This window comes from Mauremys reevesii, linkage group 15, assembly GCF_016161935.1.
Source record: "Mauremys reevesii isolate NIE-2019 linkage group 15, ASM1616193v1, whole genome shotgun sequence".
Classification (NCBI taxonomy): Eukaryota; Metazoa; Chordata; order Testudines; family Geoemydidae; genus Mauremys; species Mauremys reevesii.
The window spans coordinates 26094115-26106676 of record NC_052637.1 but is presented as its reverse complement, the minus strand read 5'-3'; the positions used below and the strand labels follow the sequence as shown (position 1 = coordinate 26106676).

The 12562-nt window shown below is 46.6% G+C and overlaps 1 protein-coding gene across 8 annotated transcripts in view; it reads left to right on the top strand.

Annotated features, from left to right (window-relative positions):
• Positions 1-12562, top strand: part of TBCD (tubulin folding cofactor D) — a 248552-nt gene that overhangs the window by 158819 nt on the left and 77171 nt on the right. For all 8 annotated transcript variants that reach the window (XM_039501345.1, XM_039501338.1, XM_039501339.1 and 5 more), the window contains exons 25-27: positions 1943-2005; positions 3031-3107; positions 12170-12251. In XM_039501345.1, the coding sequence (XP_039357279.1) occupies positions 1943-2005; positions 3031-3107; positions 12170-12251 (222 nt within the window). The remainder of the gene's footprint in view (positions 1-1942; positions 2006-3030; positions 3108-12169; positions 12252-12562) is intronic.

The following is a 12562-nucleotide window of genomic DNA, read 5'->3' as shown; positions in this document are numbered from 1 at the left end:
CAAGTATTCAGAAGTTAAGAAATGCCAGTATTCAGGTTGTCGATGCAATCTTAAATTTGGCCCCTGGTATCCATATGCATTATGACCATATCTAATTATATGATCACTTTTTTTTTTTTTTTTTTTTGCACAGGACCCCTACCTCATTCAGTGCACAGGGTAGAACCACTTTGGAAATTAATCAGGGTAGTGTAGTGAAGGAGACTTCATTGGTATTGAGGTGGCATCTGGCACCAGAGCTGGATCTGAGGCATTATCCTATGGCACTGCTATTCAAAGAGCTCCCAAACCACCTGGAACTGATCTTATTATGCACTATGGCCAGATGCTTCATCCAGACTTGAAGTCATTGCACTTGAAGATGTGGCTGTTTGGTGTTTAGTACCTTGGACCAGGACTGCTCCCTACAGGTCCAGGAAATCTTGAAACAGGGCAGGAAAACTTATTCTTTTAAATGGAAGAGGTTCTTGATATGGGAAGTCCACTTTGACTACTGATTGCACTTATAGCAGGCTGGCCTTTTGTTCAACATGGATTAAGATCCATGTCACAGCAATTTCAGCTTGGCATGCACCTGTGCAATTGTGTTTGGTCTTCTCTCACCCAATGTTGCCAAATTTTAAGCCACCAGTCTGAGAACCCACCCCTGCCTGGGACCTCAGTAGTACTCTAGAATTTCATGGAGCCCCAATTTGAACCTCTATCAGAATGCCCCTTGCATCACTTCACTCTGAAAGGTGATCATCCTTGTGGCTATCACTTCAGCCAGAAGAGTGAGGGAGCTTCAGGCACTTACGGCTGAACCTTGCTATATGACATTGGAACAAGGTGCTGCTGAGACCTCACCTGAAGCTCGTTCCTAAAGTTGTCTCAGAATTTTACCTAAACCAGTTAATCAGCCTGCCTGTCGTCTTCTTGGAGCCATGTTTGGCAATGGGGGAAAAGAAATTACACACATTAGATTACAGTGAGAGGATGAATCCATTCAGATTTTTTCCCCCTATCTACTTTTAGCCCTAGTCAGGTGTTCTAGAGATCTAACCACTCATCACAAAAGCTATGGAAATGGATAACACAGTAAGTCTTGCCATGATACTAGCAGGCTTCTGTCCCTCTCCCACTGAACATCAAGTGCTCCCTCCACCAGAGCACAAGCAACATCTTCTTCTGCCTGCTTCAGGCATGTCTATCAGAAATCTATAAGGTGGCTATGTAGAGTAATCCTCTTGGCCTTCATCAAACATTGCTCCTTGGTTTTAGTGGATAGGTTGGATGCCAGTTTTGGGAGAGCAGTACTGATAAAACTGAAACTCCTCATTCATTCCCACTGTCCTATAGGAATACTGCTTGCCAGTCACCTACAATGAAGTCCACACTGACACACATTCAAAGAAGAAAGAATGGTTACTTACCCTACAGTAACTGTGCTTCTCTGAGATATTGTAGTCAGCATAGATCCCATTACTTGTCCTCCAGTCCCCACATTTTGGAGTCTTCAACCAAGATGGGCTTTGAGTTGTTAGAGAACTATGGGAGGTTCTTGGCCACTCCACCCTTTGTCCTTGCATGGGAGCATGAGGAGGCACAGGATGCATTTACGGCCCCAACAGAGACAGCTATTAAAAATAAAATCTGAACTCACATGCCTAAGTACCTTACAGTGGGACTACCACATCTGGAAAGACTGAAGTTACTGTAGCGTAAGTTCTTTTTTGATGTTGGAACCACAAGCATCATTCCATTTCAGTTTCCTTGTTGCATATTTATTTTTGAGCTATAATGTTAGAATATTTCTATTTGCAACATTTTTTGCTCTTCTGTTTTAAATACACTCTTTTATAACCACATATATTACATCAGTACTGGTATGACTGCATTTTGTCAAAATTATTGCAAGTTAGTATTTTCAGAAATGATCTAATTGCCTTTTTTTCTCCCCCAGTCTGCACTTTAATTGAAAAGTTGTCACTTTCAAAAATGCCATTTAGAGAGGATCCCATAATCGGTATGTGATACTTTCAGTGGCCTTATGTTATGTCATAATTCTAATTATAATTCTCTAAGGTTACATAGTACTAGCCAGTGATGTTATCCTAGGAAACTACGTTTTGATAACAAGATGTTAGTGAGTTAGGGTAGGTTAACAAATCTCAAAAAGGTACACAAATCTGTGGTTGAAAATATTGCATTTAGCAGTGTACTAAGAAAATTTTTGTTTGTGTCACCCCCAAACAAGCCTCTTTCTCTTAAAGTTGTCAAAAAGTTTCTGAAAATCATAAAATTTAGCAGTGGGAAAATAAGTGTCTCCTTTTCAGCATTTCTGCTGATTAAGGGTTGGTCAGTAACATTTATTATTTTTTCTTCAAATAGAGGGTTCCTGATGAAATGCCCTGTTTTTGTACTCCCCACCTATGAACTCCTTCATCATGACGACTGTTTTTGACTGAGGGCTAGTGTACATTAGAAGCGTTACATCGGCACAGCTGCATCAATGTAGCATGTCTGATGAAGACACTCTATGCCAGTGGGAGAGAGTTCTCTTGTCAGCATAATAAATCTACCTCTGTGAGAGGTGGTGGCTATTTTGGTGAGAAAAGCTCTCCCATTGACATAGCACTCTCCAGACCAGCGCTTAGGTGGTGTAACTTATGCTGCTCGGGGTGGGTGGTTGCTGCTTATTCACACCTTTGAATGACGTAAGTTATCCCAAAGTAAATTGTAGTGTAGACCTGGCCTGAGAAGGGCTGGACCCTTAACAGCATCTGTCCTGAATAAGTTGTTATAAATTGTTTCTTCCTATCCCTTCCTCTCATTACAGGCCCAGGAGAAGAACACTGAGCCCTATGGCTTGTTTATTCAGTGAATTGAAACAAAATAGCTACATTCATTGTAATTCACACCTTTAGTTATTTTAGAAAGAGCAACAAAAAATAAGTAGTTTTAATTAATTGCTGACCACTATAAATAGATGTCAATATACCTAAGACTATGTCACTAAAATTATACTGAATATCTTTTCTACTGCTCTAGATGGCTGGCAATGGTTGATAAATGACAGTTTAAGAAGTCTGCCTCTTATTTCAAGCACTGCAAGACAGCAAATAAAGGTACAGTAATTCTGTCCTCTTTGGCTTTATTAAACAAATACTCTGAAGGCAAAGATTCCTGATGATATATTTTCCTTGTTGCTCTCAGCAGTGTTGTAGCCTTTGTTATACTAGAAGTTCTCACTTCCTGATGTGAGATAGGAGAACTAATGGTTTTAAAAAAACAGAAATTAACAGTGGAGCTGAAAGGACTAGTAAGACCAAATGGTTTTGTCCTTTTTGGAATTCTGAATTCAGTAACCTGACTGTCTGGATTGCCTTGTGTGGAATTTATCAGAAATGTTTTCGGAACTTTAAAACCAAGCAGTATCATTTTTACTTTTGTAAAATTTCACCCTTCATGATGATTTATTCTGTGGTTCTCCAGTCTCCTTTTCTCTTAATACTCTGTGTATTGTATTTGTTTGCATGCACACTTAAACAGACAACTCTTTTGTAGGCTCTTAATTGGTCTGTGTGTTTTGCCTTGTGAAAGGTTCGTTTTCTTTTCCTGAGGGATATGAGAGATTCCTGAAGGTTCATCTCTTAAGTTGGCTAAAGGAGTTCCTTTCTTGTAATGATCCAGACTCCAACATTCCAAAAATCATCTTTTGAGTGATACTTTCCACCTTTGAGAGTTGATATTGTAAGGTATTCTTATTAGCACATTTGAAGAGAGCTCATGAGCTAACAATGGCAGTTACTGACAGTATTGCTTCAAGCGGATGTCTCCTACCTATCTGCCATTTGATGATTGCCTTTGAAGTTATCTTGCTTTGCTTATTTTATTTAAGGGGCTTCACTTTGGCTTTCCTGCTGTTTTATTTTGTATGTCTTAATTTTCATTACGGTAGTGGCAGTTTAATGCAATGTTGTTATGCGTACAGTTATAAACAGTATGTGTTGAACTTTCTGCCCTGCTTTCCCAATGATTGAAGAAAGGATGACATTTCACTAGACTTGTCTTTCCATCTTAATACCAGGAGACTCTGGTTTGAGATTGCTTTATCTATGCTATGTATAGAATAAAGTTTTCTGACTGGGGAATTATGGGGGAGGGTCCTCAGGGAATTCCTGTAAAAACTGCCACAATTATCCTCTTCTGGTGACCTTTTCAAATCAGATTTAATGTGATTGTCCAATTTACCAGGACTACCAACTCAGAGATGTAAAAATCCAGCTATATTCCTTCTACCTCTAACATCATTCTAAAAATGTTACTGATGTGTGAAGCAGAATAATATCCAGCTTGCTGGAACATGGTTTTGTTGACTTCATAGTGCTAACTTGAATAAAAAACAGTTTTTTGTCAGTAAAGCAAGCAAATATAACTCAAACCACACACGTTACGTTGAGTAGAAGGTAGCATTCTTCTTCGAGTGATTGCTCATGTGTATTCCACAATAGGTGTGCATGCTCACCATGTGCACCGGTGCCGGAAGTTTTTGCCCTAGCAGTACCCATAGGGGAGTGCCCTAGCGACCCCTGGAATGGTGCCTCCATGGCATGGTATAAGGAGCGCTGTGCACTCCCCCTCCCTCCCCTCAGTTCCTTCTTGCCGCCAGTGAAGGTGCTTTGGAACTGCTCTGCTCCAGCTTTGCTGTAGCTCATGCCCCAAACTGCTTGTTCGTTCAGTGTCTGATACCTGTAGTTAATTAGTTGTTTAGTGTAGTTTAGTTTAGTTTAGCTAGAGCACCCGGGCCGGGGCATGCCCTGTGCCCTGGGTTTTAAGTTGTGCGACACTTGTAGGTGATCTATGCAGTGTGCGGCTCCGAGTCAGCACCGGGCACTGTGGTGTTGGTGCGCAGCGACCCTTCGGCACCGTCGGCACTGCTCCCCGTCCACGGGGCATGCCAAGAAGGCTAGGAAGAGGCCTTCTTCGCCGTGGCACCGGAGTAAACCCGGGACAGAGGCTAGACCCAGCCTCTAGGCCTCCGACTCAAGTTGAGTGGAGTAGCCCAGCGCATTTGGAGCTGGCCTTCCCGGATGTCCGGATGCCCTCCACACTGGAGGCCCTGCAGGTGGCCTGGGACGTTATGTCCCTGCTGATACCAGGGGCACCGCTGATGTTGGCCCCACGTTCCAGAGGCAAGCCGCCGCTGGGATCTCCACAGTCACCCCGGCTCGGTACCACTCTTGGTCGAGGGAATGTTCCCAACACCGTTCGCTGCCCGGTATCCATTCAGGGCAAAGTCCACGTGGATCGCCCTCAATTCCTACCAGGCTGTCTAGCTGGGTTCCATCTGATCGAGACTCTTGGCACCGCTCTGCCTCGAGGAGCAAACACCGGCGGGACCGAGGCAGACGATGCCAAAGGCCCTCATCTCGGAGGGGCTATCGCAGTCGGTCATGGCACAAACATTGATGTCGTTCTGGTTTGTTGTCGCGCTCCAGGACCCTGCCATGGCACCACTTTTGCAGCCCTGGACGTCTATCGCTGGCATCTTGCCGTCGCGGGTCTGCCCACTGGAGCTGATTGCGGAGCAGCTGTTACCGACATTACCGGTCCTCTGCGTCGAGATTGCAGTCCCGTGGTCAGCATTGCTCCCGGTGCTGCCGCTCCTCCCAGTCCAGGGACAGTGGCAGGTCGTATGTCAGCCCAGCCTCCCTTCGTTGTAGTCCATCGATGGGCCAGGCCAGCCAGGCCAAACAGCTGGCTCCACTGGTGCCACAGCAGGAGCAGTGGCACCGGGCCCCATGGCCGGCCCAATGTTACCAGTGGGCACTGTGGTCCCCGACGCAGCCCCCGGTTGGGGCTCATTCGGTGGCTGGAGCCTCAGAAGGACCACTAGCCTCCCTCTCCAGACCTCTGAGGAAGGAGTCAGTGGGACGTACATCCTTGGCACTGGGCCCAACCAGGTGGTGGACCCTCTGGTGCCGGTGGACACGCACCGTACTGTGTCAGCCTCCTCACCCTCCCCAGATGAAGCGATTATGGCTCCTCCTCCCTATGTCCTGCAGGAGGACTTTAGGGCCCACCACCAACTCTTAAAAAGGGTGGCATCAAGCCTCCACATCCAAGCAGAGGAGATGGAGGAGCCCTCAGAGTCCCTGTTTAATGTACTGTCCTCCTCGGCACTGGGCAGGGTGGCTTTGCCTCTCCACGAAGGGGTGGCAAAAATTTCAAATGCCCTGTGGCAAATGCCTCATTGGCCCCTATCTCTAAGAGAGCGGAATGCAAGTATTTTGTGCCTGCCAAGGGGCATGAATACCCCCACCCTGCTCCTAACTCCTTGGTGGTCGAGTTGGTCAAACACAGGGAATGTCAGGGTCAACTAGCTCCTACCCTGAAAAATAAAGATTCAAGGAGGCCGGACTCATTTGGAAGAAAAATGTATTTGTCCTTGAGCTTCCAGTTACAGGTGGCAAGCTACCAGGCTTTCCTGGGCCAGTATGAGTTCAATCTGTGGGGCTCCCTGCCCAAGTTCGAGGACTCCCTCCAGGAGCACGACAGGAAGGAGTTCAAAGTGCTGGTGGAGGAGGGCACAGCGGCTGTCAGGGCAACCCTGCAGGCAGCTTCGGATGCAGCGGACATGGCCTCTGCGGTGTCCATGAGAAGGGCGTCACGGCTCCTGCTCTCTGGGCTGTCCAGCGAGGCGCAGACCTCCCTGCAGGACCTCCCGGTTGACGGCAAAGCTCTGTTTGTGGAACAAATGGATACAAAGCTGCATGGCCTGAAAGACTCCCGCATGACTCTCCAGACTTTGGGTTTCTGTGTTCCAGCTCCAGCTAAACCAAAGTTCAAGCTGCAGCAGACTCCTGCTCAGGCCACCCATTCAAAATACGAGACCGCATATAAGAAGTCATGGGACTGTAAAGGCACCCATAGAGGCAGTCTTGGCCTGCCCCCCAGCCTGGGTCCTCCAAGGGCAAGCAAGCAGGAAACAGGCGGTTTTGACGGGACGCCCGGGGGCGTCCTGCCAGTTCTTATCAGGGATCCATCCTCAATAAAGTTTCCCTTCTCCAGTTTGTCGTGTGCTTTCCCCCTGGAGTGGTCGTGGCTGACCTTGGACCGATGGGTCTTCAACACCATCTCCCGGGGCTACGCCCTCCAGTTTACTTCCTCCAGGCCCAACCACCCGCCACCCCCATTCCTCCTGGGGCACCCCTCACACAAGGCTCTGCTCAAGTAGGAGGTGGGGCGGCTCCTGGGCCTAGGAGCGGTGGAAGCGGAACTGTGGGAGTTCAAAGGCAAGGGGTACTACTCCCGCTATTTCCTTATCTCGAAGGCCAAAGGGGGGCTCAGGCCCATCTTGGACCTGTGAGGCTTTAATCAGTACATGGTGAAGCTCAAGTTCTGCATGGTCTCCCTGGCCTCCATCATCCCCTCCCTGGATCCCGGGGACTGGTACACTGCCCTGAATCTGCAGGATGCGTACTTCCACATTCATATATTTGAGGGGCACAGATGCTTCCTCCGTTTCATGGTTGGGGAGGAACACTAGCAATATATGGTCCTCCCGTTTGGCCTGTCCGCTGCCTCCAGGGTATTCATGAAATATATGTCAGTGGTGGCAACCTACCTCAGGTGCGGGAGGGTCCAGATCTTCCCCTATCTGGAAGACTGGTTGGTCAAGGGCAGCTCCCAGTCGCAGGTGTAGGATCACGTGGCGCTCCTTCTTTCCACGTGCACCACTTTGGGCCTGTTGGTAAACACTACCAAGTCCACGTTACTCCCAGTACAACGCATAGTTTATCGGGGCAGTCCTGGACACATTGTCAGCCAGAGCCTCCCTCCCACCGGACAAGTTCGAGACCCTGAATGGGCTCATCGACGTGGTCACAAGGTTTCTGGTGACAATAGCCAGAGCGTGCCTCCAGCTCTTGGGTCACGTATGTGGTCCGTCACACCAGACTCAGGATGAGGCCTCTCCAGCTCTGGTTGGCCTCGGAGTTCTCCCAGGCCAGGGACAGGATGGACAGAGTCCTCACAGTGCCCGAGCCAGTAATCACCTCCCTATGGTGGTGGTCCTCCACGAGAAATATGTCCCGTCGCTGGAACTGGTGTCCGACGCGTTGGACCTGGGATGGGGGGCCCACATGGGGAACGTTCAGACCCCAGGCCTGTGGTCGGCTCAGGATCTGACCCTCCACATAAATGTCAAGATGCTCAGGGCAGTACGGCTGGCGTGCATGGCCTTCCACTCACACCTGGAGGGCCGGGTGGTCAGGGTCCTCACAGACAACACGGCCTTGATGTTGTACATCAACAGGCAAGGCGGGGCTCGATCCTCTGCCGCGAAGCCCTCAAGCTGTGGGACTTTTGTATAGCCCACAACATCTGCCTACAGGCCTTCCGTCTGCTGGGTGCCCGGAACATGCGGCTGGATTGCTTGAGCAGGGACTTCTCCTCTCAGCACGAGTGGTCTCCCCACCCAGAGGTGGTGCACAGACTTATGCAAGTGTGGGGAACTCCCCAGGTGGACCTGTTCGTGACTCGGCAGAACTGGCGCTGTCACCAGTTCTGCTCCGGGGGGCAGGCTGGGACGGGATGCTATCTCCGATGCCTTTCTCCTGTCCTGGTCAAGCCAGTTTCTCTGTGCCTTTTCCCCCTGTTCCCGCTGATCGGCAAGGTCCTGGAAAAGATAAGGACGGACAAGGCCCGTGTCCTTCAGATTGCCCCGGCATGGCCCTGGCAGCATTGGTACGGGACCCTCATGGGTTTGGCAGTCGCCCCGCCATGGCCGTTGCCATCCCGCCTGCACTTGTTCTCCCAGGGCCAGGGCCGTCTCTTCCACCCCAACGTAGCGGCACTCCACCTCACGGGATGGCTGCTCAACGGTTAGGTAGGAAGGAAAAGACATGCTTGGAAGGGGTTCAGCGCGTCCTCCTAGAAAGCAGGTGCCCCTCCAGGCACCAAGCCTACTTGGAAAAGTGGTCTCGGTTTTCCAGATGGGTGGACAAGTGGGGCATTTCCCCAGTGGCTACCCCGATCCAGCTTATTCTGGGCTACCTCCTTCACCTCAGAGCCCAGGGCCTGGCGCCTTCATCAGTCAAGGTGCACCTGGTGGCCATATTGGCCTTCCATCCACCAGTGCAGGGCCACGCGGTATTCTTCCATGCTATGACTGGCCCATTCCTCAAGGGGTTGGATCATCTCTTCCCATATGTTAGGCCCCCAGTCCGGCAGTGGGACCTAAACCTGGTGTTGGCCCATCTCACAGGGTCCCTGTTTGAGCTGCTAGCTGTGTGCTCCTGGTCATACCTCTCGTGGAAGGTGGCCTTCCTGGTTGCAGTCATGTCGGCTAGGTGGGTCTCAGAACTCGGGGCCCTGACCTCCAAGCCCCTTTACATGGTGTTTCATAAAGATAAGGTCCAGCTCCGCCCACACCCTTCAGGTGGTCTCCGCCTATCACATGGGTCAGGACATTTTTCTGCCGATCCTCTGCCCCAAACCCCATGCGTCCAGTGAGGAGCACCGCCTCCACACGCTGGATGTGAGATGGGCTCTGGTTTTTTTACCTGGAGCGGACTAAGCCATTCAGAAAGTCATCACAACTGTTCATCACCTCGGCCGAGCGCATGAAAGGTTGGCTGATCTCCACTCAGCGGCTCTCCAACTGGATCACCTCGTGCAGCGGTACCTGTTATGACCTGGCAGGAATCCCTCTGCCACCAATTGTGAAGGCACACTCGACTAGGGCGCAGGCTTCGTTGGCTGCCTTTTTGGCCCATGTCCCATTCAGGACATTTGTAGGGCTGCTACGTGGTCTTCAGTTCACATGTTCACCTTGCATTATGTGATTGTCTCTCAGACCAGGGAGGATGCTGAGTTCAGCAGGGCCGTTCTCCGTGCCGAGAGTTTGTGAACTCCTTCCCATCTCCAACTGATATAGCTTGGAATCACCTGTTGTGGAATACACATGAGCAATCACTCGAAGAAGAAAAGACAGTTACCTTTTCTGTAACTGGTGTTCTTCAAGATGTGTTGCTCATGTCTATTCCGCATCCCACCCTCCTTCCCCTCTGTCAGAGTTGTCTCACAAGAAGGAACTGAGGATGGGGGGAGCGGGCAGTGCCCCTTATACTGTGCCATGGAGACGCCACTCCAGGGGTCACTAGGGCACTCCCCTGTGGGTACTGCTGGGGAAAAATTTCCGGCACTGGTGCACGTGGCGAGCACGCACACCTATTGTGAAACAGACATGAGGAACACATCTCAAAGAACATCAGTTACGGAAAAGGTAACTGTGTTTTTTCACATGGCTACTTTTCTAACCATAGACAAACTTAAGAAAATACCCTTCTAAAGCCCCTTTTAATTACAAAAATGCATGGGTACTGGTGGCCCAGTTTTTTAAATACTTACAAACTCAGGAGAGGAGGAGAAGACAGGAAGGTATCCAAATCACCGGAGAAGAATCTAAAAGCAGAAATTTGGGAGTTCTTGATTTACCTGTGGAAACTGTAGAGATGTAGCCAAGCAGTTTGACAGGTGATTTATTGCAGGAAATTGATACTGAGCTCATAGACAATTGATCATAGACTTAAGTCAAGAGAATTTGAACCAAACCCCTTGATTTTAAAGCTAACCTTAGTTAGATATTGCCTATTGGGTGAGTATCCTTCCCCTGATTTAAAAAAAAAAAAAAAAGATGTTTCAAGGACAGAGTGTTAATATTTTTTCCTGGCATGCGAACATCTACTTTACTTATATAATGCAGTTTCATGCAAGTAAACAGTGAATAGCGATGTTTTTTTACATCCAGGTATTTTATGTGACTCTAAGATATGGCTGCATATTGGTGAGAAGATAATTTTTCATGTTTCCAGATACCTGCCTAATACAGAGTTTTAGAGTAATCAGCAATATTAAAATAAATACGATTTTCTTCAAAATCTCTGGCTCAGCATGGAGATCAAATCTGATGAATATTTTTCAGGTGTTTATAGTGCTATAGCTGTTTTGGGTCCAGGATACTTGAGAGAGTGGAGGTGAAGTCATATATTTTTATTGGACCAACTTCTTTTGGTGGAAGCTACACTCTTTCAGGATACACAGAGCTCTTCTTGACCTGAAGGCACAAGCTTTCAAGCTTGAAAGCTTGTACCTTCCACCAACAGAAGTTAGTCCAATGAAAAGATATTACCTGATCTGTTTCATTTCTCAAATATTTTTTTGGATAGAATTGCAAGATGACAGAGAGAACTCTTTTCTTACCAGTCCGTATTCACAGTTGAGAACACCTATGTTGTTATGAAAGTATCATTATTATTAACAGGGAATGAAGAGTACATGCTGCTTTTCTTTTTATATGCTGTCAATGTTATTATGTTGATCGTCACTATTTTATTGGCTGAAAAATGAAGCTCTACTGTGAATTTTATGAGAAAAGTTGCCGTTTATTTCTCAAGCAATGTCTGTGCTAGAATTGTTTGCTGCACCTGTCACAGAGATCAGTCGTCTAAAGGTATGAAGGTTGATGTGTACAGTACTGCTCCCCATCACCATTCTAAACTGAAATTATGTAACCATGTTGAGGGACTATCAAAAAAAAAAAAAAAGCTGTGCTGTATATTTGGTTTCCATGATTTTAAATATTTTATACCCCTTAGAATTTCTTAGATGTTATTTCTGAGTTCATTTTACATTTTTTTTGAGGAAAAACAGTTGTTACATATGAATTTGGAAATAATGTAGATTATAAAATAGAGAAAAAAGATTCCTGTTTCATACACTTCTAGGTACATGAAGAAAACTCTAAAATGAACTGAGAATATGGTACACAGAAGTCAGTAATAATTTCTTAGATTTTAATCAGCATAATCTATTAGGATAGAATTTATATAGTCCAATATAATTCATAATGTTGTCTTAAGAAAACACGACAATTGTAAGGATACACTGGTTTAAAGATACTCCTACAGGATAATGTACAAGAGATTTAATCAAAATAAAAAAGTTGATTTCAATAATTATAGGGAATAGTATAAAGAATAATTATAGGTAGGATTAATATAAAGAATTCAGTTCTATTTTCTTATCCATTATCCTGTCTCTGGACACAGTTATATTAGAGTAGACATTTAGAGAAATATTATATCAAATATAAGTTTTATTAAAGCTTACAATTTTATTTCAGGAAGCTGCAGTCTCTGCACTTGCTGCATTGTGTAATGAATATTACATCAATGAACAGAGAGAAGCCAATCCAGCTCTTCAGGGTAATGATTCATATGTATTGTCTCTGTTTTCATTAACAAATGTCTTTTAATTATTCATGTTGGTTGTCCAGGTAGAAGAGATTCATAGGAGGCAAAATAGGTTGTTTAAAAAGCACCACAGTGGATTAGCAAATTCTGAAGGCCCAGCCCAGTTCTGTACCATTTTAAAGTACACTTAATTGGAGGTACATATTTATATAATTAATATACACCATCCCTATGCTCCATGTGGAAAAATGCCTTGGAGGGATGAAAGAAAAAGATTGCATGTGTATAGGACAATGTTGTTTATGTCTTGGGTATTTACTTTT